The 24946-nt window shown below is 53.9% G+C and overlaps 2 protein-coding genes across 5 annotated transcripts in view; both read right to left on the bottom strand.

Annotated features, from left to right (window-relative positions):
- The window catches only part of TAGLN (transgelin), a 255403-nt gene that overhangs the window by 6809 nt on the left and 223648 nt on the right, over window positions 1–24946 (bottom strand). The gene's annotated exons all lie outside the window — the stretch shown is intronic.
- On the bottom strand, window positions 503–18618 carry SIDT2 (SID1 transmembrane family member 2). 4 transcript variants are annotated; one of them, XM_050758984.1, is made up of 27 exons: window positions 18345–18618; window positions 16022–16143; window positions 15590–15754; window positions 15456–15501; window positions 14942–15043; window positions 14756–14839; window positions 13694–13793; window positions 13433–13498; window positions 11380–11473; window positions 10966–11018; window positions 10152–10223; window positions 9902–9973; window positions 9647–9709; window positions 8777–8895; window positions 8364–8437; window positions 8205–8271; window positions 7600–7673; window positions 7336–7459; window positions 6884–7001; window positions 5894–6030; window positions 5546–5654; window positions 5252–5328; window positions 5037–5083; window positions 4642–4747; window positions 3961–4071; window positions 2021–2134; window positions 503–1932 (listed from the first exon to the last, which is right to left on the bottom strand). In XM_050758984.1, exons 1-27 carry the CDS (start codon window positions 18525–18527, stop codon window positions 1870–1872), a joined length of 2562 nt encoding a protein of 853 aa, XP_050614941.1. In that variant the 5' UTR covers window positions 18528–18618; the 3' UTR covers window positions 503–1869. The 4 variants fall into 4 exon arrangements, with proteins under 4 accessions (XP_050614941.1, XP_050614940.1, XP_050614943.1 ...); XM_050758983.1 differs by having other exon boundaries at window positions 503–2134; XM_050758986.1 differs by lacking the exon at window positions 9647–9709.

Raw genomic sequence — 24946 nt, 5'->3', positions numbered from 1 at the left:
TAGCTGACTGAAGTCTCAATGAACCTTTCAGGGACATATCAAAACTCCCTCCTCTTGGAACCTGCCCAGCTTCCATCACCCTCCTGCCTCAGCCTGCATGCTCAGCAGATTACAAACGCCCCATCAGGGAGCACTGCCTGGGCCTGTGGCCTGTGGCCTGGTGAGCTAGGGGGCACTCGGGTCAGAGGTGAAGCGAGCCTCAGTCTGGCGGGTGGGGCCAGGTGGGCAGAGACTGCTGTTCCTGGGGAGGTAAGCATGGGTGTCTGGGGGGATGGCGTGGGAAAGGCTTTTTCAGTAACCAGCCTCTATCCAGCACAGTGCCCGGGTAAGTGTTTACTGAATTAATGCTGTTGCTGGAGAGACAGGAAAAATGGGAGAATCAAGGAACTGCAGTTCCCAGTAGGGCCATGGCTTGAAGGAAGGGGAGATGGAGGCCCTTCGCCTCTCCCCTCATCCTCAACAGCTCCACCCAGAGAGGGAGTGCAAACAAGGGGCCCAACAGCTGAGTCTGGTTTTTTATTGAATGCAAACTCATTCATAGAAAACGGAAATGCAACCATAGAATGGAAACGCTCTGAGAAAAGATCCAGACCCACCTCATCTCCCAGCCCACGCAGAGCTATAAAAACAAGTTTGGGAGAATAAAACACATTCCCATCCCCAAGGCAGAGGCCCCACCTGAGCTCCCCCATCCTTGGCATCTGGAGTGGACCAGGTGGGGGGACGAAGGGGCTCCAAGGACCAGGGTGGCCAGGGCGCCCAGAGCTGGGGCAACTCAGTGTAAACTCCAAGGTTTCGTAGGCATGTGTGTGCGTGACTAACAGAACTTGGCTGAAGACTGGACGGAAACTCAGAAGCCAGCCCTGGGTCCTAGAACGAGGCTAGGACTGGGCACGTACAGGGAAACAGCGCATCCCTTCCTGAAGCCCCTTTCTAAGGCAGGCACTGGGGCGCCCGCGGCTGTGGAGGCGGCACGAGCTGAACTCTTTGTACCGTCCCTCCTTTGCCCCTGGACATTCTTGGGCAGCGTCAATGGCACTGAAAGGCCCCCAGCTGGGGCTTGGCAGGACTAAGGGCCTGGAAAGAAGGAAGGGAAGAGGTGAGGTGCTTCTCCCTCCAGTCCTGGTGCTGGCATCAGTCTGGGGGCTGATGGGACGAGGAGGTGACCTCTGAACTCAGCCTCTTGAATCAGAAGGCTGTTCTCAAATTGGGCTGACCGCATTGCTAAAGAGCCAGCCCTGAGCACAGGTCAGAGGGAAGATAGTACTCACCGCCCCGGACCCCTTGCAGGCCTTAGCACCAAAAGTCTGGCACCAGCTGGCCAACCCCCAAAATCTCATACCCCCATCCATCCTGGCTGACTGGAATGGGCAGTGATGACAGCCAGGGACAGCTCCAAAGAGAACTGGGGCCCTGATACAGGACAGAGATTCAGGCCCCAGACTAGGCCCTGAAGCGGGAGTATGGGAGGAAAAAGGGGCCTTAGGTCCCAGGCTGGGGCATTGTGGGGAGGAGGACGGGCAAAATGCAAGGCATGAAATGGGGAGGGTGTTCCTTCCATCCTTCCTCTTGCAGAGGGACAAATGGAGAGCCAAAGGACGGGGCCCATGGAAGAGAAGAAAGCAGCAATTTGGCCAATGTCCGGGGGTTCCAGGGGAGCAGGCCTCCTCCTTGGCAGAGGACAGCTGCAAGGCTCCATGCCACCCCATGACTGTCCCAGGCCAAGCCTAGGCTAGACCTGGCTGTCCTGCTGCCATCCAGTGCTGGGCAGCGGTGCTGGGACTCATCGCCACAGCACGACAGAGTGCCCGGTCTGTGACATAAAGGAGCTCAGGGCCCCCTGAGGTGAAGCGAAGGGCCCAGCTCCTGCTAGAAGACATAGATCTTGTCCCGCTGCACAGTGTCCAGGTCGTCATCCAGTGTCAGCAACACCTGGTGGGTGGACGCCAGATCAGCCACAGAGAAGGAGGCAGCTGCTACCTTCACGCACCCACCCGGCTTGGCCGAGAGGCCCGCTTACCAGGAAGGACCCGAACATGGCGATGGAGGAGAGGAAGTGCCAGATGTCGTGGTCGTCAAAGAAGTCAAGGAGGATGCAGTCCCGGTTGTGCTCCCTTGACTCCGCAGGGGTTTTCTTGGGGAGCAACAAGAAAAACTGCCGAGTGACCCTGCTCTGCCAGGGCCAGACCCATCTGCCATCTTGCTCCTGGGCACCCCTCTCTCCAGCCCCAGGCAGGACAGCAGCAATTCTGACCTGTCCCTTGTCCCCACCCCTTCCCGATCTAAGAAATGGCCTTTGGTTACAAACTTCTCCCTGAGTTCACTGGCTTCTCTTCCCCTTTCTTTCACTCTTACCCTCCTTCCTTCTGATTCTCTTCCCTTGATCTAAGAGCACAGGGTTGCAACAACCTTGAAGGCCTTCAGCTGAGGGATGGCAGAAGGCTTCTCACCCACTTCCCGGCCTTGGACTCCGCCCCTGCTCTCATCTTTCTGCAGGTTCATTGGTTTTTCCAAAGCACTACTGTCAGGTCACACCCCTGCTCTGGGACAGTAGCCATAACCTGTAGCACTCACAGTCTTCCCTGTTCTACCCATAAGCTCTATCCCATAAGCTCATCCAGGCCGTGTCTGTCTGTGCTACATGCCGAGGCCACAGACATCACCAAGACCTGCCCCACCCTCACAGTCGGCTTGGCTCCCAGATGAGTGCATTCACTGACCTCCAAATCTGCCCTGTATCATTACTACTAAGGTCAGAGCAGGTCTGGGCCATGGGGCTCTTCCCCATTTCCCAAACCTGTTTTTTTTTTCTTTTTTGAGACATAGTCTCGCTCTGTCACCAGACTGCAGTGCAGTGGAGAGATCTCGGCTCACTGCAACCTCCACCTCCCGGGTTCAAGCAATTCTCCTGCCTCTGCCTCCCGAGTAGCTGGGACTACAGGCACACACCATCACGCCCAGCTAATTTTTGTATTTTTACTAGAGATGGGGTTTCACCATGTAGGCCAGGATGGTCTCGATCTCTTGACCTCGTGATCTGCCCACCTCAGCCTCCCAAAGTGCTGGGATTACAGGCGTGAGCCACTGTGCCCAGCCCCCCTCACCCAGGACTTTTATAGCCCAGAACAAGGCCCACTTCTTCCAGGAAGCTTTCCTGGACTCCTAACTCGGAGAGACCCCTTAGTCTTCTGTCCTCCTGCCCCGTCTTGCCTGTGCCCTTCATTTCATGTATCACATCATAAACAGCACTGAGAGTCATGCACCAATAGTCCTTCCAGCCCTCTTCGTCTAGTTTATGAGTCCCTCAGAGACCATGTCAGACTTAGTTCTGTTCCCAGAATTAAAGCCTGACATGTGGTAGGTGCCCTGCAAGGCAGAGAAGAGAGCCCAGCCTCGCTGGCTTCAAACACCAGCTGTGCCACTCACTGGCGACGTGCTCTGGGGAAGTCATGTGGCCTCTCTGAGCCTCATCTGCCTCATTAAGTAAAATGGAGCTATCTCCAGGCTGGAATTCTAGGAGGATTAACTGGGACAGCTGCTATGAAAGTGCTGGCCTATGGTAGGTGTTCCCAAATGATGTTTGTGTAAAAATTTTTTTTAGAGACGGGGTCTGTCATCCAGGCTAGAGCACAGTGGTACGATCTCGGCTCACTGCAGCCTCGAACTCCTGCGCAGGCTATCTTCCTGCCTCCGCTTCCGGGGTAGCTAGGACTACTGCACTACTGGTGAATGCCACCACACCAGGCTAACTTTTTTATTTTTATTTTTTTCATTTTTTGTAGAGACGGGTTCTTACTATATTGCCCAGGCTGGCCTTGAACGCCTCAAGCGATCCTCCTGCCTCAGCTTCCCAAAGTGCTGGGATTACAGGTATCAACCACCAGGCCCAGCCCCAAACAATGTCTGAAAAGAGGACTGGCTACTTGTGGGCTCGTGAGGAGCCTGTGGGTGAGTGCTCACCTGCCAGGTGCTAAGTCCCTGGAAGAAGAAGAAGAGTGCGAAGCCCCAGACCACCGAGGTGCAGACGATGCAGAGCAGGGGGATGAGCTTGATCCTTTCCCCACTCCGGAGCTGGGAGGGGCCATGAAGGGACAGCAGTCTGAGGGCTCACCCCTGTCCCACCCCACTGTCCCACCCAGCCTTTCCCAGATTCCCTTTCCTCATGGCCTCCCAGGCCTTCAGGACTGCTCCTTGGATTCATACCATTCCACACAACCACAGAGATCAACCTGCCCCCGCCCCAATGTCCACCCCACCCAGCCTCCATGCATCCAGAACCCTGTGTCGGGACAGTGTACTGGCCTGGAGGTGCTCCCTATGCAGGGGGCTCCACTCAGATTGGATGGCAGGATGGTTCCTGGGGAAGCACCTGATCCTGGGAGGCCCACACCCTACCTCCCCTCGGCCCCTTCTGCATGGAAAGGGGCACTTACAACGGCAGCCTAAAATGCCACCCATTTCAAGGGTCCTTGGAAGGGGCTCAGAAAATGGCCTTTGGGCTGCAGTTGGCTCCTAGGGGCCCATGCAAGAGGCTTTAGCCTCTCCCTTCCGCAACCAGCAGTCTCACTGCCCCTCAGTGCTGCCGGGACCATCTCTCTCCCCAGAAAGCAGAGGATCTGATAGAGTGCCAGCCCTGCTCACCTTCATGATGATGTAGAAGGCGAAGTAAAGGAGCAGGTTGCAGATACCAATGGCCAACAAGTAGGAGGCGAAATCGTTGGGGCGCATGATGAGCCCATAGGCAGCCCTGGCAGGAGGGACGAAGGGTGGTGAAGCAGAAAGGCCAAAGGCAAGGAAGCACTCTTCCTGCCCTGCCCCGCCATGTTTTATTATGATGTTGGGCTGCATTCCGAGGCCCACAGAAGATTCTAGAAGCCCAGATGCCAAGAGAGAGAGGAGAGGCCAAGACCTCTCTTCTTAGCCCTCATGTCTTATGCCCAACATTTGGAAGTTGTCCTCAGCCCCTGACGCAGCCAGTGGCTGGCTGAGTCCCCAGCTGTCCACCCAGCCAGGCCGCCACCCCCGACTGTACTCACAGTGACCAGTTGATGACGTTGCCCATGACCAGCAGCACCATGCGGTCCTGGAGGGAAGCAGGACATGGGGACTGAGGGCAGGGCCAGGGAGGGTGGTGGAAGAAGGCCCAGCCAGCTGGTCCCCACCCTCCCCTGGGTCCTCAGCCCAGCCCCACTCCCCCATCAGAGGGAAGAAAGGAGATGTGGAGAATGGGGCAGGAGAGCCGGGCAGGTACCACGTAGAGCGGCCCGCTGCACTGCCGGATGCAGTCTGTGTAGAGCACGTGGAGGATGCGGCGGAAGATCCCCGAGTCTGCACAGAGAAGGGAGTGGCGCTGACAGGCACGGGGCACCCTCCTTTGCCGGACCCCTGGGATGTGCCAGCTGAGGAGCCCAGGCCTGATCTAATTCCTCACCCAGTGACTCCTCCAGGGCCCCCAGGAAGACAGAACCTGAACGACTCCCGTGCGTCCGGGTTCCTGAGGCCTCCCAGACCCCTCCCCCAGGCCCTGCCCCAGGTGTGCCCTCACCCAGTTTCCAGCGGCCCATGTAATAGAGCTGTGTGCTGAGGAGCAGGGTGGCAATGATGTGAATGACGGAGAAGACAATCCAGAACACCGTGTTCCCTTTGCCAAAGACCTGTCGGGAGGCCACCAAGGGCAGCGGTGAGGGCGCAGAGGGAAGTGGCTTGGATGGCCCACCCTTCCTGGGGCTCGCTGCTCAGCCAGGCTGGGACTCAGAGAGGGGCCCAGGAAGGCATCTCAGGAGAGGAGCAGGAATCTCTCATGCAGGAGGTGGCGGAGGGTGTGCACCACGTGTGTGAATGCGCGTGCACCTATCCTATCATACAGGCTGAGCAGAGCAGGTCAGGCCCTCACCACGCCCAGCACAGAGAAGAAGATGACGATGGCCAGGCAGGCGTAGGCACTGTAGGCACTGGCGTTGATGTCCGGGTGCCGCTTCTGGTAGAGCTTGAGCATGCAGAGTCCGGCGATCATGTACATGAACGATGTGTCTAGGATGAGGGACACGGAAGGGAGCTGCAGAAATGGCCACCAAGCCCCAGCAGAGAACTCCTGGCCCCAGCAATCCCAGAGGAAGAGAGAGCCCTGGTGCCCTGCCATGGCTGTGGAGCGAGCTGGTGGTGGGGTGGCACTTGAACTTTAGTACCTTAGTTGTACCTGCCACACCACACTGCGTACATGCCACACCACACTGCCACCCCACTGGCCGTCGCCCAGAGTCTAACATCTCCTGAAGACAGAGACAACTTGGTCTGTGTCTTAGTCTGTGAGCACCCTGAGATCAGGGACGCCCTTTTATTTTTTTGGAGACAGAGTCTCACTCTATTGCCCAGGCTGGCGTGCAAGGGCAGGGTCTCGGCTCACTGCAACTTCCGCCTCCTGGGCTCAAGCAATTCTCCTGCCTCAGCCCCCCGAGTAGCTGGGATTACAGGCATGCACTACCACACCCAGCTAATTTTTGCATTTTCAGTAGAGATGGGGTTTCACCATGTTGGCCAAGCTGATCTCAAACTCCTGACCTCAGGCGATCCCCCCGCCTCGGCCTCCCAAAGTGCTAGGATTACAGGTGTGAGCCACTGTGCTCGGCACAGGGCCCCCTTCTTAATTATCCTGTTTTCTTCAGTGTGGCACATGCCTTTACATAGGAATAGCTTGACAGACAAATGAAGGAGCATCTAGGTGCCCATGTTTCATAGGCTAAGATGTGTACACACCCAGGCACGCCAGCCTTGGAGTTTCCTACAGGGCTGTCTTAGCAATCCCTGTAGGTGACCTGGGGATGGTGAAGGACTCAGGCAGGTCCCTGCTGCGGGTAGAGCCAGAAAAGAAGGAGGCTCCACTCACCGAACTGGAAATTGGTATAGTTGGGGCACACGTGATAGCAAGCACTGAGCAGCCCCTCCATCATCAGGGCTGTGCCCATGGCGTAGAACAGCCCAAAGTGTTTGGGGATCCCACATTCCTGTTGGGGAGAGAGAGAAGGGAAGGGAGGGAGGAAGTGAGGCAGGAAGAGAAGAAGGGACCCAAAAGAGGGACCCTAAGAGGAGTGGAAGAGGAAAAGGGGTGGGGTGTGTGTCGAGTGTGGGTGTGCGGGGGGGGGCTGGCCTGGAAAGGCTGGGCAAGGGAGGGCAGGGCAGGGTAGGGCAGGCTGGGATGGATAGGGTAGGCCAGACAGGGCTGGGGAGGGGAGAGCTGGGGAAGGCAGGGCCAGGCCTGCCAGAAAAGGCATCCTGGAGCCAAGGCTTGGGGTCTGTGCGGGAGCTGAGGCTGCGGCAGGCAGGCAGGTGCTCCCTCACCAGGGCATAGAGGTCGTTGCGCAGCAGGGCCCGGTTGTGGTTGATCTCCCGCTGCAGGATGATGAGCAGGAAAAGCAGCCCCAGCAGGATGTACCCCAGGTTGCTGAGGATGTTGTTGAAGGCGCTAGAAGGGGCGACACAAGGTGGACTGTTTGGGCCTCACACCCAGGCCTCTTCCCTAGCCTGGGCAGGCGTTGCAAAGCCCCAGCCCTTGCCCCATTTCACCCTTGGCCTGGACAAAGGGCCTCCCAGCATAACCCCCACCTGAGGTTGCCCAGCGGGTGGGCGCAGAGGAAGTTGTAGTAGCAGATGTCCTGATTCCCTGTGACATTCACCACCTGTAGCAGGAGCAGGGACAGGGAGTGGGTCTGTCGTCACGCCCAACTCAGCCCACACCCCGCCACCTGGGCCCCTTTGGCAAAAAAGAGCAAGTGCCACCACAGCTAGCAGGTGGGAACACACAGCACCCCAGGCATGCGCTCCTTCTGAGAACACGGATGCCAAGCAGCACAGTCACTGCCCCGCTCAGTAGGCGTGGCTGAAAACCCTGAGGCATGACTGTGATGGAAGTTCTTGCCCCATGGGACAGAGACAAGGGAAGGGAAACTGATGCTTACAAAGTCCCAGGACTTTGGTTTCATAATCTGCACAACAAACCAGGGAGGGGCTGTCCCCATTTTGCAGATGAAGAAACTGACACTCATGGTTGGGGGGTTATGTGATTTGCCTTGGGTCACTCAGCTGGGAAGGCAGAGCTGGGATCTGAACTCAGGTCCTGCGATGGAAGACCAGGGCCCCAGGCTGGGAGGCTCTGAACTTTGGGGCAGTGTCCAGGCTGTGGGAAAGGTGAACCTGCCCTGCCCTCTCACCGTCTGGTAGGTGATCACCAGCTGCACCACAGGAAGGGCATAGAAGACAGCAATGGTGGCGATGTTCCTGAGGAGTGGGAGGGCGGCAGTGAGGCAGGCGGCACCCAAGGCCGCCACACGCCCACCAACAGCAGAGCCCCAGCCACTCGGCCCGCTCACCAGAAGTAGATCTGGTACTTTTTCCGCAGAACACGCTTGTCCTTCCGTGCCAGGTCGGCCACATAGAGGTATTGCTGGGGAGAAGCTGGAATCAGCCCCACTTACTGCCACTGGGGAGAAGCCCCTCCCCCAGGTTAGAGGTGGACAAGAGGGGCCTCCCTCAGACAGGGCCGAATGCAAGTGGGCAGGGTTCAAGGCCATCCCACTGCTTCGGCCACTTAGACCCAGGGTTTGGTCAATCATGCTGGAAGGGGTTGGGGCTCAAGTTAGTTTCCCCGGCATCTGTCCTGCCCCAGCTGAGCCCCTTCCTTCTGCTTCCGTAAATGCCATGTCAGTAGGAACATGCTGGGGCAGGAACACAGAATGTCCCTTTCTTGGGAAACGCCTGACCAGGCCAGGCCCATGGGTCAGACCTTGGTGCGAATGACATTCTTGTCGGAATCGATGTCGGTCAATGTGTCATAGTCATCCTCCTCCACAGAGCTCATGGAGTCCACTCGGGGCCGAGTACCAACAGGTTCAAAGGAGCGGCCTGGAAAGGGCAGGGAGGGAGGGGTTGCACCGGTGGGCACAAAACCCACAGTGGCCCTCGCCCATCTGAGGCAATTATAACAATTATTAGGCAGTAGGGAAGAGGCAAATTGTGGGCTGGGGCTCAGAGCTGGGGTGGAGGTGGGCTCAGGAGCTGGGAGGAGACATCAGGTGCTCCTAAGTCCTGGGGGAGGATGGTAGACTCTAGAAGAGGCCCACACAGGAGCCACTCTAGCTTTGCTCTGTTCCTGGCACCCCTCATGGGCTAGGGCTTCCCAGGCCAGGACACTGAGGAGACCCCAGGCAGCAGACACAAACAACAGGATTGAACTCGGCAAGTCATGCTGATTAAACGGCGCCCAGCCCTGTGGGTTCTGAGAAGACACTGGCTTGGCTGCCACTGGATTAAAGACCCAGTGGGCCTGGGGTGCAGAAAGAGCATCTCTCCTTTATTCAGAGGCCAGAATGTGACCCCCGAGCCTGTGAGCCCTCCCCTAGCAGGCCAGGGAGTGAGGGCGCTGGCAACACAGACGATAAACTAGAACATCCAGCGTGGGGGGAGCAGAGGCACCAGCCCCCCAGCCAAAGGAGTCTGTGTCGTGCTGCTGTCTCAGAAGACACAAGAGCGGGCAATTACTGGAATTACATGGGAAAGCCATGCACATAGAATCTTTCTGGCCCCATAGCCGGCAGTCAACCGGAGCCGGCAGGCACTGATTGGCAAAACGGCCCTACCCCCTCCCCACGTCTACCCATGGCAATGCACAGCTGCCGCATCTGGCCAGAGGGGAGGCGCCGCTTGAACTGGTCGTGCCCTTCAAAGGAAAGGGAAAGTTACCAGGGAACTGGGGCCAAAGAGGAGGGGATGAAGGAAGAGAGGGGTTAGGAAAACAGCAGGCCTTTCCTGGGTTCCAGCATCTGACAGAAGAGGCAACCGCCCACCGTGACATTTTACCTAGCCAACACCAGCCTGCACCACACAGCCCCTCCCAGCCTGGCCCACTCACCCTGGTAACCATAAGAGAGGTCCCCAGCGCCAGCGCTGTCAACCAGACCATCCGTAGATCCAGAAACATTCTCTGCGAGGAAGGATCAATGGTAAGGCAGGAAGGAGAGGCCGCAGGGAAAGGGGCTCTGAGCACCCGCAGAGGGTGTGGGGGCCGGAGGAGGTGGCTCCCACTCTACTGCCCCAGAGGTGGTGGCCTAAGGAGACCAGGTTGTGTCCCCGGCAAGCACGGCGCTGGCTTTGACACGTACCAAAGGAGCCATAGTTGTAACCCTCATAAGGGGAACTGCCAGGAAAAGAATCAGCCAGAACTCGAGGGTGACCTGCAATGAGAAGTCAAGGTTCGTTAGCGCTGGATGGAGAGAGAGGGCTAGAGCCAGGAAGAAGAATAAAAAAAGATCCAGAGAAGACAGCCACAAGGAGGCCATGCCAGCAGCCGAGAAGCAGCACCTATCCAGGCAAGCACGCCCCACGGCTGCCACCACCACCCGCCCCAGCCCCCTGCCTGCCTCTCCCATGGAAACAGCACCACCCTTTGTCGTCCCTAAAGAGAGAGAAAGTTCAAGAATGGGCACATCTAAGTTACCAGCAACAAAGACAACATCTGGCCTGCCCACGTGCCCTCCAGACAGCCCTGTGCTCCACCCTCCCTCCCCGACTCTGGACTCCAGCTCCTCTGCCCACAGCACTTGGAGCTTACCAAGGAGAGAAGCTAAGAGAGAAGGTCCCACGCAGGAGGGAGGACAGAAAGAGAGGGGGCGTGGAAGAGAGAGAGAAGGCAAGGTTAATAATCCCAGAGACAGTGGGCCGCACTGCCCAAGGCAGGCAGACACCATGGCTAGACACGGAATAAACCAAGCAACGGCCTCAGCCTCTGAGGTCTGCATGTTATGGATGCATGGACATCATATCCCAGCCTCATTCCCATCTGTGGAATGTTACCCCAATCGGAACATCCGGAAGCCCCCAGCCCTTCCTCCTTCAACCCCTTAGGGAACCATCCACCACCATCCCCCAAAACACAAAGCACATTGTGCCTGCCCCACCCAGGCCCCCTGGAGGTACCGCTTTCTGGGCAGGCTCGGTCAATGGCCACCAGCAGGGTCTTCTTCTTCTGCCTGCATGGACAGAATCCAAAGGCCACCCAGATGGGACAGGACAAGGATCCCTCTATATGGGGCTGGCTTTCCTTCTACCTCTCCACTCCACTCTCATCCCTATGACCCTGTCCTCCACCCTTGGTCCCAGGGTTCCTCACAGGCTGGGGAGCAATATGGGGTCTCCCTGCTTGGGAAGAAGGCTGAGGGGAGGGGATGGTTTCTAGAGAGGGTCACGGGCCACAGACTCTAACAGTCCCACCATCATCTGCTATGGATGGTGTCAATTACCCTAGGCTGGCTCAGATCCTGCCAGGCGATCTCCCTCACACACCTGCCCAACTCACCCAGACCAGGGGAGGGCCCAGCAGTTCCCCTTTACCTCCAGTTCTCCCAGCAGGCCAGGAGGACGGTCAGCAGGTAAAAGGACAGAAATATACCCAGGCAAAAGAGCATCCCACTGACGTAGGCCTCAGCTTCCAGGAGGAAACAGGAAAGTGGATGGGTCAAAACCTTCCACCACCTCCCATCATGGCACCCAAAGGCCTTCATGTCCTCCTCTGCCCAGCCCAATCTCTCACCCCTCTCCCCTCGAATGTAAGGCCCTGCCCAGCCAGTATGAACAACTAGCAGTTCCCCTAATACACCAAACTCTGACACACTCCTATTTTTGCTCATGTTGCTCCCTGTGCTAGAACTTTCTCTTCTACTTCTCCTTTTTTAAGAGTTGGGGTCTTACTCTGTTACCCATGCTGGAGTGCAGTGGCATGATCATAGCTCACTGCAGCCTCCAACTCCTAGGCTCCATCCTTCCACCTCAGCCTCCTCAGTAGCTGGGACTATAGATGTGTGCCACCACACCTGGCTCATTTTTTAATTTTTTATAGAGATGGGATCTTGCTATGTTACTCAGGCTGGTCTTGAATTCCTGGCTTCAAGCAATTTCCCTGCCTCAGCCTCCCAAAGTGCTGGGATTATAGGCTTGAGCCACTGTGCCTGGCCTCTCAAAAACTCCACCTTGACTTAACCCTCAAACCACAGCTCAGGGACTGTGTCCTCTAGGAAGCCTTCTCTATCCTGTATTTCCACAGTGACCTGTCCTTTGCTCACCACAGCTCTTAACTGCCTCCTGTTCCTCTAGAAAGGACCCCGCCCCCCTGTGGACTGCTGCCTTAGCATACCACCTGGCATATAGGAGATGCTCAATAAATATTTGCTGAATAAATAATCCATATAAGAGAGGCACCCTTGGCCGGGCGCAGTGGCTCAAGCCTGTAATCCCAGCACTTTGGGAGGCCGAGACGGGCGGATCACGAGGTCAGGAGATCGAGACCATCCTGGCTAACATGGTGAAACCCCGTCTCTACTAAAAAAAATACAAAAAACTAGCCGGGCGAGGTGGCGGGCGCCTGCAGTCCCAGCTACTTGGGAGGCTGAGGCAGGAGAATGGCATAAACCTGGGAGGCGGAGCTTGCAGTGAGCTGAGATCCGGCCACTGCACTCCAGCCTGGGCAACAGAGCAAGACTCCGTCTCAAAAAAAAAAAAAAAAAAAAAAAAAAGAGGCACCCTCTGGCTGGGCACAGTGGCTCATGCCTGTAATCCCCGCACTTTGGGAGGCCAAGGCGGGTGGATCACCTGAGGTCAAGAGTTCAAGACCAGCCTGGCCAACATGGTGAAACCCTGTCTCTACTAACAATACAAAAATTAGCTGGGCATGGTGGCAGGTGCCTGTAGTCCCAGCAACTCAGGAGGCTGAGGCAGGAGAATCACTTGAACCCAGAAGGTGGAGGTTGCAGTGAGTCAAGATCTTGCCACTGAACTCCAGCCTGGGTGACAGAGCAAGAGTCCAAAAAAAGAAAGAGAGGCACCTTCTTTCCCCTCCTATTACAGTCCCTTAGGGCCCCATGTAATCATTCAGTAAATATTTATTGAGCACGGAGTAGGGGCCTGGTACTTTCCTGCTAATTTTGTCTGCTAATTTTGTGCTGGCCCTCATAATTAGTGAGATTCATTGGGCAAATTTTACTCCCTTTGTCATAGAAACAGGGAAACTGAGATTCAATCTTATAGCAGTGACACATTAGGATATGTTTCTGAATATGAGATTAAGAAACATCCTTCAGAATAAATAAGATTATGCTAAGAAAGCAAAATTAAAGCTCTTTCTTACAATCAGGTAACACTGCTGATAAGTGGCAGGAAGTGAACTGGACCTCAGTTCCTCCATCTTTAGTCATGAACTCTCTGTCCCACATCACACTGGAACTCACTTCCGGGCCCTCCCCATCTAGAAGCCTGCGAAGAACACTCCCCGTTCCTAACCCACCAGCATATCTGCATCCTCATCACCCACTTCAGGGCACACCCTGTATCCCAGGTCTCAAAGGAGGAGCCAGAGAGGCTTGTCCATCCCCACTCAGCCACCCGCACTCACATGTGACTGCTTGAGACACCAGCACTGACAGGGTTTTCTGGCGGTGCCCTTGATCGACCGGTTCATCTGGAAGTAAAATGTCAAAGCAGCAAATTGGTTGCCTGGAGCTTGGCTAGAGTCAGTGGGACCAGGCCTTTGAGAGACTGGAGCCAAAAACCCATGTCCTATCAGGTCCACCAATCAGCCACACAGGCTCTTCTGGCTCCCAGAAAGTGACCAAGCCCTCCCCACCCCTAGCCAGGCCCAGGGCACAAAATGTACCTTCTACGAAGGGGTAGAAAGGCAGGGAGCCCCCGCACGCTTGGTCTTCGGTCTTCACCACCACCACCACATAAAAGCTGTTGCTGGGGAAGTCTTTGCGCTGCAGGACGATGATGATAAATATCATCATCACCATCATCATCACCATCATTCTTTTCGGAATACTTATTCTGGGGCCAGACATTATGCTAAACTCTTCATAGGTATTATTTTACTTAATCCTCACAAAGATTCTTTTTTTTTTTTGGAGTGGAGTTTTGCTCCTGTTGCCCAGGCTGGAGTGCAGTGGTCTGATCTCAGCTCACTGCAACCTCCGCCTCCCGGGTTCAAGCGATTCTCCTGCCTCAGCTCCCAAGTAGCTGGGATTACAGGTGCCCGCCACCACGCCCGGCTAATTTTTGTTATTTTTAGTAGAGATGGGGTTTTACCACGTTGGCCAGGCTGGTCTTCAACGCCTGATCTCAGGTGATCTGCCCATCTCAGCAGGTGTAAGACACTGCACCTGACCTTTTTTTTCTCTTGAGACAGGGTTTCACTCTTTTTGCCCAGGCTGGAGTGCAGTGATGCGATCTCGGCTCACTCCAGCAATCTCCGTTTCCCAGGTCCAAGTGATTCTCCTGACTCAGCCTCCCGAGTAGCTGGGATTACAGGCATGCACCACCATGCCCGGCTAATTTTTGTATTTTTAGTAGAGATGGGGTTTCAGCCTGTTAGCCCAGCTGGTCTTGAACTCCTGATCTCAGGTGATCCGCCCACCTCGGCCTCCCAAAGTGCTGAGATTACAGGAATGAGCCACCGCGCTCAGCCCTATTATTATTACAATGAATGAAGTAGGTATGACAGCCAGAAGGGGGTTCTCTACTCTTTCCCATCCGCAAGAGCAACTGGGATTATGGTTCAACTCTCATATATATCAGGGGACTCAAAGTCACAGGGACCGGAAGGCCAAAGACTCAGTCTTGTGTAGCATAGGAGTGGGCAGAGGAAGAAGAGCTCAAGTTTGGAAAGTTACACAGCTTATCGCCCAGCCACACTTCCCACGTGGCCACATGCATTTCCTACCTGTACTGTGATGGCCGCCTTCTTAGTCATCGTCTGGTACATTCCGATGAAGGCTACGTTGTTGTCCAGGTCATAGACAGGACACTGCAGAGGGGCGGGAGAGGCAGATGGATGGGAACCTGGTCTGCCCCTCTCTTTAGCAGCCCTGCTGCCTGCTAGGGAAGAGCAAAAGGGCAGGCAACTCACCAGCACATCCTGGATGGAGATGACTGAGCAGGGGAAGGCCTTGTTGGAGGTCACCTTGACAATTACCGAGTCCACGCCTTCAGGGAACTCATACTTGAAGTACTGAGGGTGCAGGAAGGAGGGGGGAGCCCCATCTCATGAGGATGCTCTCTTGGCCCCTCTAGAAGGGAACCGTCCCCTATAAGCGGGGACCCAGAATCCTCTGAGGGACGGGCAGCAGGCTCTCTGAGGAGACAGGCCTTGACCATAGCAGCCCCTTTCTCTGTATACCACTCCCTTCAACCTCAGCAGGGCACTCAGTGGAATGCCGGAGAGGCAACCAGACTCCACGTCTCTGCACAGTCCCATGCTATCTGTCCCCTCACCATGTCAGGGCCAGAGCTCCTGTTTCCAGAGAGCCCTCCATGGAGAAAACAGCCAATTCAAAAGTCCAAGCAAAGACTGCTGACCACTCCCATTCTCATATTCAAGCTCCCCCATTTCTCCTCTGGAGCAATCAACAGGGAGATGATACCTGGGGCTGTGCTGCTGTAGTATTGAAGCTGAACTGCTCCCCGGTCCTGCAGGGCAGAGAAGATCCCCCAGTAGTCACTCCCAGAGCCTGCAGAAGAACTAGCCCCCGTGGTCCCTTTGCTCTACCCTGCAGACCTGAGCACAAAATCGTCCATGCGGCTGACCCGGAGCTGGTACGTGGTGTTGACTGGTGACAGGGTGGACACATCCACGTAGAAGAACTGAATCTCTGACTCATTCTTGGTGGGGGGCTGACACAGGGTTCGTTCCACTTTTTGGTAGAGGTACTTGCGCTGAAACCTATGGCCCGAAGCAGAGACATAGGATGTGAGCACTGTCCCAGCTGGCCTGCCCCTCCAGAGGAGCGAGGCCCCACCTCCCCCGGTCTGGTCTCCACCACCTCACTGAGAGGTGCACAAGCTCCCAGCTGGCACACTCAGCCCTTGTGCTGTTGACGAGCCTCCCGGCCCAGGGAAAGGGGAGGAGAAATGGGGGGCTCCTGGTTGAGACTCCAGGCAAGGACTGGCTGAGGCCACCCCACTTCCCTGATGCCCAGATCCTACTCACATCCCTCGCAGGATTAGGGGCACCTGGAAGGACACCACAGCCTCCTTCTGGCGGACCACAAACAGCAAAGGCGCCCCCTTCTGCTTGTTCAGGACGTTCACGGACACACGCACGCCCTCTGTCTGCAGACGACATAGAAATGCCTCTCAAGCCTCTGCCACCAGGGACACGTGGCTCCAGAGACTATGAGCCCTGCCCTCCATCATGCCCGCCACTTTGGTCTTTCTCCATCTCAGTCGGGCCAGGGGGTCATCTCTGCCCCTTCTTCTGCCAGAACAACCCCAGACTCCGGGAAGTGCCTTTAGATATGAAAAAGGAAGAAAGGACTCTAAGCAGAAAGAGATCAAACTTCAGAGAATCAGGCACTGGGGGCACATCCTGCCCTGCCATAGAAACCAAAACCACTCCCTGTTCTGAAAAAAAAAATCAGATTCCCCATTCTCAAGAAAGCAAGAGACCCGGGCACAAGACCACACAGCCAGGTTGCAAGAATTCTCCCAATCTCAGCTGTCTGGGGTCTAGACTTCCCACACTAGCTGTGTCTGTTTCAACTCAGGGACTCACAGCTGGGGAAGAAACCAGGAAGGACCTGTGCTGAGCACAGCTCCTGGCCGGCAGACATGTGCTGGGCAGCAGGACCCAAGCAACTGCAGGGTCTCGCCCTCTGCCAGGAAACAGGGAGTCTCCAGGATACCCCATTTCTATCCATGTGCATAGGATGCACAGGCCTGCACACACACACGTGTACACACCCCCAAACACACATGAAGACACAGGAGAGCAAGAAGTGCTCCTCAACCTTCCTTGTGAGCCAGGAAGCCAGCAGGAAGCTCTAGTTAACAACTAACCTGGGGCCAGAGCCCAGAGGAGGGGTAGGTATTGAAGGCCATGTTGTATCCTTAGCTCCCACCAAGGGACAGGGCTGTGGAGAAATCACTTTACTTCTCTAAGCCTCAACTTCTCCCTCTATAAGATGACAGCCAGGTGCGGTGGCTCACGCCTGTAGCACTTTGGGAGGCCCAGGCAGGAGGATCACCTGAGGTCAGGAGTTCGAGACCAGCTTAGCCAACATGGTGAAGCCCCATCTCTATTAAAAATATAAAAATTAGCTGGGTGTGGTGGCAGGCACCTGTAATCTCAACTACGTGGGAGGCTGAGGCAGGAGAATCACTTGAACCCAGAAGGTGGAGGTTGCAGTGAGCTGAGATCACACCACTGCACTTCAGCCTGGGCAACAGAGTGTGAGACTGGTCTCAAAAATAAAAATAAAAACAAAAAAGATAAAGTGATCTTCACCCTTGGAGCTATGAAGGAGCATATATAAACAACGGGAGCTTAAAGGAAAAATAAAACTAAATCCATCTTTGAATGCTTGTTATTGGGCTGCTGAAACCCAAGCCCTAGGGCAGCATTTCCCAAGAGAGTAAAAACCACTGCTCTCCAGTGCCTTCAGATATGGGAAAAAAGGAAGAAAGGACTCTAAGCAGAAAGAGATCAAACTTCAGAGAATCAGGCGCTGGGGGCACATCCTGGCCTGCCATAGAAATCAAACCACTCCCTGTTCTGAAAAAAAAAATCAGTTTCCCCATTCTCAAGAGAGCAAGAGACCCGGGCACAAGACCACACAGCCAGGTTGCAAGAATTCTCCCAATCTCAGCTGGGGTCTAGACTTCCCACACTAGCTGTGTCTATTTCAACTCAGGGACTCACAGCTAGAGAAGAAACCAAAGAGAAGTCAGGGTGAAGTGGATTTTTCACAGTGGACAAATTCTCCTTCTCTTCCCACCCAACTTACAGTTGGCCTTATAAAAGCTCTGTCACCCTCAATTTACAAGGCCAGCTGGCTCTCCCAGGCAGGAAGAGGGCTGGGAAGCCCTGCATTCATCTCCCTGGGGAGTTTCAGATGTAATTTGCCTGCACAGAGCTTTTCAGTTCTGGGCGTCTCATTCCCTTGAGGTTTTCTGGGTAAGCCCAGTAATAAGCCTGTTTCCTCTCCCACCCAGACCCCACAGAGCTGTCAGATTCTGGGGTTTAGGGTAGAGAGCAAACCATGTGTGCTCAGACCACAACTGATGGAAGAATGGGGGTGGAAGAGAAGATGGGAATGAGCCAACTTCAAAAACTGCCCAGCTGGAGCTTCAGAGAAACACTGGTGGCAAAGGAAGGAGGACTGGTCAAGAGGCTCCAGTGTGGTTCTGGGAACTGGGAACCCAGCAGGGCGGCTCGTTCATGGGGCCTCCCAAAAGAGTAGCGGGGTGACACAATCTCCTAGCCCTCGTCAGCTCCCCCACTCGTCTCTGACCTCCCAGCCCCCAGCCCTCACCCGGTTGCGGGTCACAGTATGGTTGAAGGTGTAGATGTTGACCAGCTCGCTGTTGACCTCGTCCACGTAGGTGCGCTCAAACTCGGCGTCTTTCTGCGAGACGTTCTTGGGCCCCAGAACCCCCAGATAGCTCTCGACCGAGGCCACCAAGAACACCAAGAAGGGCAAGCCCAGAGCGAACATGGCCCCGGCAGGGCGGCAGTGGCAGCGGTGGTGGCGGCGGCGAAGGCGACAGGCGACAGGACACCTCCGGGACGGGTTGCGGCTGCGGCCGCAGCTTCCAGCATCTCACCAGGACCAGAACTTTAACCCTGGCCTGAGATTAGGAAATGTCCCCTCCCAAGAGCCGCGGAGAGGCTCCCAGGGTCCCCGCAGGGGAGGGGGCGGCCGGGAGGGGGCGGGGAGGGAGGGGATGCGGGCTATGGGCAGGGGTCCCAGCTCGCGAGGGGGCTGAGTACGGCCTGAGACCCTGGAGCCCCGGGCCAGGGCCGTGAGGAGGAGGGCGGCTGGTTGCCGGGAGCCCGGAGACGCCGGGAAAAGGGAGGGAGGAAGAGCAGGCGGCGGGGGCTGGCCGCTGAGGGAGGCGAGTCGCGGGGTGAGGGGCGCGATAGGTGGTAGCGACCCGACGCCGTGCTGGGATGCGAGTTTTCCGAGGTGAGGGCCCTTTAAGGGCGGGCGGACGCGCCGCCCCGACGCACAAACACTGGAAAGTGAGCTGCGCCGCTGGGCGATAAACAGCAGGGCTGCTGGCCCGCCCGCTGACGTCAGGGGAAACTGACACAGATTTAAAGGACCAGGTCCCGCATTTGTCCTTAAAGGGGCTGCAGCTGTCTAGCTGGAGGGGAAAGCCTGCAATGCCTTCTACAACTCCTACCCAGCTCTCTCCCGTTATTCTCACCATCTCTGAAACTCATGTTGGAATAGGCAGATGTTTCTGTTAAGGATCTCCAAGTGTTGGGTTCTTGTTGAACAACTCCTACCTTTGCTCAAACATAAGGATTCCCCCCTCCCCGCGCCGCACCACCTTTACAACTAACATCGTCCATCCCTGGGCCATTGTTTCTCCAGGGATCTTAAAAAATGAACTCAAAGGATTAGGAAACAGGACGGTGGCCCTACCGGCGGAGGGGAAACGGAGGCAGCACTGCAAGAGGAATCCCCATGCCTCTCCCACCTCCCTCTGGAGGGGCCACACAGCTGCAGGGACGGCCTTCCGAGCTTCCCAAGCTTGCTGGGCTGGGGCTGTTTCCCCTCTTCTCTCAGGGGCAGTTACAAAGCTCATTGAAAGATACTGACCTTCAGTGTAAAATGGTGAAAACTTTTCTACAAAATATTTTGGCACTGTTTCAAGAAACTTAGAGAGCTTTATACCCTTTGATCCAGTAATTCCACTTCTGGACTCTATCCTAAGGAAATAGGAAGCACAGATAAAAATACGTGGGCAGCTACGCTTATCACTGTGATATTTATAATATAAAGCAAAAAGGAAACAACTTGGAATCCATAACGAGGGATTGGTTAAATGCACTATCATGAAGGCATCAAAAATGATGCTTAAGACTTCAAAGGACATGTAAGCAGAGAATTCAGATATGACACTAAATAGTATATAGGGCCAGGTGCCGTGGCTCATGCGTGTAATCCCAACACTTTGGGAGGCCAAGACGAGTAGATCACTTGAGGTCAGGAGTTCGAGACCAGCCATGGTCAACATGGTGAACCCTATCTCTACTATAAAAATACAAAATTAGCGGGGCGTGGTGGCGCGTGCCTGTAATCCCAGCTACTGGGGCGGCTGAGGCAGGAGAATCACTTAACTCTAGGAGGCAGAGGTTGCAGTGAGCTGAGATTGTGCCACTGCACTCCAGCCTTGGCTGCGACAGAGAGACTCCGTCTCAAAAATAAATAAAAGAGTATATATTCCAAATACATATAGACATGCATAGAAAAATAGAAAAAAAATTGTACTAAAAATTTATCAATGTCTCCAGAAAGCAGGGCAAAATTTAAAAATAAAATTTAGCAAGTTACCTTTGAACTACAATTTTAAAAATAACATATTGTATATCATTTTCCTTTAACTCTAAAAATATAGAATAGTACCAAAAAATAAAAACTAATGGATTGTGAGTGGTTCTTAAATTTTTTATATTTAAAAAAATTTACAAGTGTTCTACAATGTATATATATTGCTTTTTTTTGCGGGTGGGGGACAGGGTCTCGCTCTGTCACCCAGGTTGGAGTGCAGTGGCACAATCTCAGCTCCTTGCAACCTCTGCCTCCTGGGTTCAAGCAATTCTCCTGCCTCAGTCTCCTGAGTGGCTCGGATTACACGCATGTGCCACCACACCCAGCTAATTTCTGGTTTTGGTAGAGATGGGGTTTCGCCATATTGGCCAGGCTGCTCTCAAACTCCTGACCTGAGGTGATCCACCCACCTCGGTCTCCCAAAAGTGGTGGGATTGCAGGCATGAGTCACCGTGCCTGGACACATATATTGCATTTATAAGACAAATTAGCCTTTTTTTTTTTTTTTTTTTTTTTTTGAGATGGAGTCTCACTCTGTCGCCCAGGCTGGAGTACAGTGGTGTGATCTCAGCTCACTGCAACCTCCGCCTCCTGAGTTCAAGCGATTCTCCTGCCTCAGCCTCCCACGTAGCTGGGACTACAGGCACCCACCATCACACCCTGCTAATTTTTTGCATTTTTAGTAAAGACGGGGTTTCACCATATTGGTCAGGCTGATCTCAAACTCCTGACCTCAGGTGATCTACCCCCCTCGGCTTCCCAAAGTGCTGGGATTACAGGGGTGAGCCACCGTGCCCGGCCAAATTAGACATGTTTAAAGGAAAAGAAATGTGGCCATCTCTGAAGCTGTCAGACATCCTAATAAAGCCACCCAGATCAGTGCCTTGTCAGAGTTCTCTCAGCTGGCAGGATTGCAGCAGTCTCAGCTGCCAGCCCTGCCCAACTATCTGGAGCCTTGTTCCAATGAAGACTATTTTACCTTATGACCAAGTTAGTTATATTTACTCATTCCTGCAATAAATATTTAATAAGCATCCACTATGTGCCAGGTACTGTTGTAGTTATGCTGGGCAAATGGTGAGTGGGGGAATTAGTTTTGGCCTCTGTCCAAGCACAGCATACTTGAGGATGAAGACCAGAAGCAAGCTGCAGCAATTGGTGAACCCTTTGGAAAAGGAAAGTTGAACCCTTTGGAAGGTTTGAAAGTGAACCCTTGGCCGGGCGCGGTGGCTCAAGCCTGTAATCCCAGCACTTTGGGAGGCCGAGGCGGGCGGATCACAAGGTCAGGAGATCGAGACCACAGTGAAACCCCGTCTCTACTAAAAATACAAAAAATTAGCCGGGCGCGGTGGCGGGCGCCTGTAGTCCTAGCTACTCAGGAGGCTGAGGCAGGAGAATGGCGTGAACCCAGGAGGCGGAGCTTGCAGTGAGCCGAGATCGCGCCACTGCACTCCAGCCTGGGCAACAGCGTGAGACTCCGTCTCAAAAAAAAAAAAAAAAAAAAAAAAAAGTGAACCCTTTGGAAAGTTCCTTTTGGAAACCCTTTGGAAAAGGGTTCACCAATTGGAAAGTCAGCTGGAAGACAACCTTAGGGGTTTCCTTGGCAAACTCCTCATTATCCAAATGAGGAAAGTGATGCTCAGAAAAACTTCAACCCATTAGTACCTCACTAGACCAAGTTTGCACCTTGGTCCACTACCATTTCCAGCACATCTAGGTGAATACGGATCAGAGAATCCTCAGGATGACAAGAGGTTTCTTCATCATGAGCCCTCCATACATTCAGCTGCCAAGTTTGGAGAATCAGTGTAGGATTTCCACAGTCCATCTGGACTTTTCTTTCATGGTAATCCTGCTCATCTTGCCAGTAAATAATCTGAAACATTAAGAAACACTCCTGATACATTGCCCAGGCTGGTCTTGAACTCTTGGCTTCAAGCGACCAGCCTCAGCCTCCTGAGTAGCTAGGATTACAGGTGGGCACCACTACTCCAAGTTGGCCTCGTAACTTTGGGGCAAGATGTGACCCTAGGCCTGTTTTAAATGCACATCTGGAGTCCTACTTCACACTTAATTCATCTTGGGAGGTGAAGCCCAGAAATCTGCAATTTAACGGGGCACTCCAGGAGCTTGCTATGCACAATGAAGTTTGAGAACCACTGCTCTGGAACCAAACAACTGTGGACTATCACTATTTCTGTATGCTCCCTTTCCCCTGGCAATATCTGGAGAGAAATCCATCCAAGCAAACTCTGAAGGGATCCTTCCCTTTTGCAAGGTCTCAAGACTTAACCTTTGAATTGTCAGGACCCTGGGTCTACAGAGTGGGAGGGCAGCAACCACAGATTTTCTTGCTGTTCCCAGGTCTGCAGAACTTTCCTCAGTCCCTCTGCCCCACCCTGCCAGGGAGGGAACAGCACAACTCACTTATGAATAGGTCCTTTCTGAGGTCTGTCCACTGGGAGAGAATGCCTTTTTGTTGGCTGCAGCAGTCAGCAAAAAAGGGCAATAGTGGGTCTCAAAGTCAGACTTGTGAGCACACAGGGGAGATGTCGGGGCATCAGGGATGTGATCTTGGTCTTGTGCACAGGTCCAGCTACCACATTCCCTGGCATAGTATACAAAGAGCTCAATCCTAACCCTGGCCCTCAAGTGGTCAGGGTGGGGCCATAAGGCTCCGATGACTTCTATTTCCCTGTGGACCACCCTTCCTGAGTGTTGAATGGACCAAAGAAATGGGACCATTCAACACACAGCTGAGGAGGTTGCTGGACCCATAACTCCAGCTCCATTTTAAGTCATAGGGGATTAATGAAGTTTGGGGTGAGAAGACAGGGAGGAAGCTTCAGGTGGCTCAGGGGTATTGTTAAAATGACCTGAAGATAGCCCGGTGCGGTGGCTTATGCTTGTAATCCCAGCACTTTGGGAGGCCAAGGTGGTTGGATCACCCAAGGTCAGGAGTTCAAGACCAGCCTGGCCAACACGAAGAAACCTCATCTCTACTAAAAATACAAACTTAGCCGGGAATGGTGGTGCATGCCTGTAATCCTAGCTACTTGGGAGGCTGAGGCAGGAAAATCGCTTGAACCCGGGAGGCAGAGGTTGTGGTGAGCTGAGATCACGCCATTGCACACCTGGGCAACGAGAGCGAAACGCCATTAAAAAAAAAAAAATGGCCAGGCGCGGTGACTCACGCCTGTAACCCCAGCACTTTGGGAGGCCAAGGCTGGTGGATCACCTGAGGTCAGGAGTTCGAGATCAGCCTGGCCAACATGGCGAAACCCCGGTCTCTGATAAAAACACAAAATTACTTGGGCGTGGTGGCAGGTGCCTGTAATCCCAGCTACACGGGAGGCTGAGGCAGGAGAATCACTTGAACCCGGGAGGCGGAGGTTGCAGTGAGCAGAGACTACAGGCCATTGCACTCCAGCCTGAGCAACAAGAGTGAAACTATCTCAAAAAAAAGAAAAAAAAGAAAGAAAAGACCTGAAGACTGCACTCGGAGCAGGATTTCGTAAGAATCACAGTAAATGGATTAGCTGAATCCAATCAAGTTATTTAGGAACCTGGGAGGTAGGGAGTAGTCATGCCTATTGGTGGGAGACAGAATCAGAACAGATTTTAGAATCAAGTAATGGTATAACTTTAACCCAGAAAAAAAGGATTCCAAACCAACCCCTCTGAAGTTAACAGACCTGAAGCTGTTTTCACTGTGATTATAAAAAGGGCTGTTTTTTCATTTGGTGCTTAGAAAGAATTGTCCCAGACATAAGCAGCTCCAGCAGCAAGAAGAGTTCAGCACTTCTTTCCATCATACACGTTCTGTTCTTTCCCAGGGCTGCCCTTGTGTCTGGCTCTCTCTCTTCCTACAAGGACTGCGAAGACTGGATGGCACGTTACAGTGAGAAATCAGTTAAAGACACAGGATTTAATCTGCCATACTGAGGAAAGTCTCAAACCTGTCACATGGCTTCACGGTATTATGGAAAAAGCAAGGACTTTGATGTCAAAAAGTTCTACAGTTGCTGGGAGCCGGGGTGGTTGTCCTGACGCGTAAGGAGACGAGGCTACACATTTGAGGCCAACCTGGGCAGCATAAAAACCTCTCATCCATTAAAAAAACAAAAAAGGAAAAAGAAAGTTCTACAGTTAAATCCTTGCATTGTGTGCTTCAGGAAAACCACTTAAGCTTTCTGAGCTTTTGGAAGCCTTGTCTGGACTTGGTCTCTACTGTCCTAAGTACTCACAGTGGAGCTAAGCTACCCTGCATTCACCATCCTATTGTCTAAAGAACAGGAAGGGAGATGAAGGAGAGAAGCTCTGACCAAGAGGGCAGTACTTTCTCCTAGAGATCAGCCACTTTCCATTTCCTAGAACTGGGCTTTCACCATTCACACTGGGAAATATCTGCGATATACTCAGGCCCTGCATCTGGCTCCCTCTGGCCACGTGATGAAACCAACATCAGAGCTTTCCAGGAAACAAGGCTGGTCATCAGGTTGCAGAAAACAAGCAGATAAATAATTGATCGTCTCAAATCTCTGCCTCCAAAGATCACTGATAAAAATGAGCCA

This window comes from Macaca thibetana, chromosome 14 (assembly GCF_024542745.1).
Source record: "Macaca thibetana thibetana isolate TM-01 chromosome 14, ASM2454274v1, whole genome shotgun sequence".
Classification (NCBI taxonomy): Eukaryota; Metazoa; Chordata; class Mammalia; order Primates; family Cercopithecidae; genus Macaca; species Macaca thibetana.
Note: the sequence above shows the minus strand (reverse complement) of the source record. Positions and strands in the feature narration are given on the sequence as shown.

Coding starts and splice junctions, on each gene's coding strand:
- SIDT2 (XM_050758983.1), bottom strand. CDS start 18,527: ATGTTCGCTCTGGGCTTGCCCTTCTTGGTGTTCTTGGTGGCCTCGGTC. Junction 14,840..14,941: donor TCTCCATCCAGGATGTGCTG/GTGAGTTGCCTG, acceptor GCCCCTCTGCAG/TGTCCTGTCTATGACCTGGA. Junction 5,655..5,893: donor TCTTCTCTGTGCTGGGCGTG/GTGAGGGCCTGA, acceptor GCCTCCCGACAG/GTCTTTGGCAAAGGGAACAC.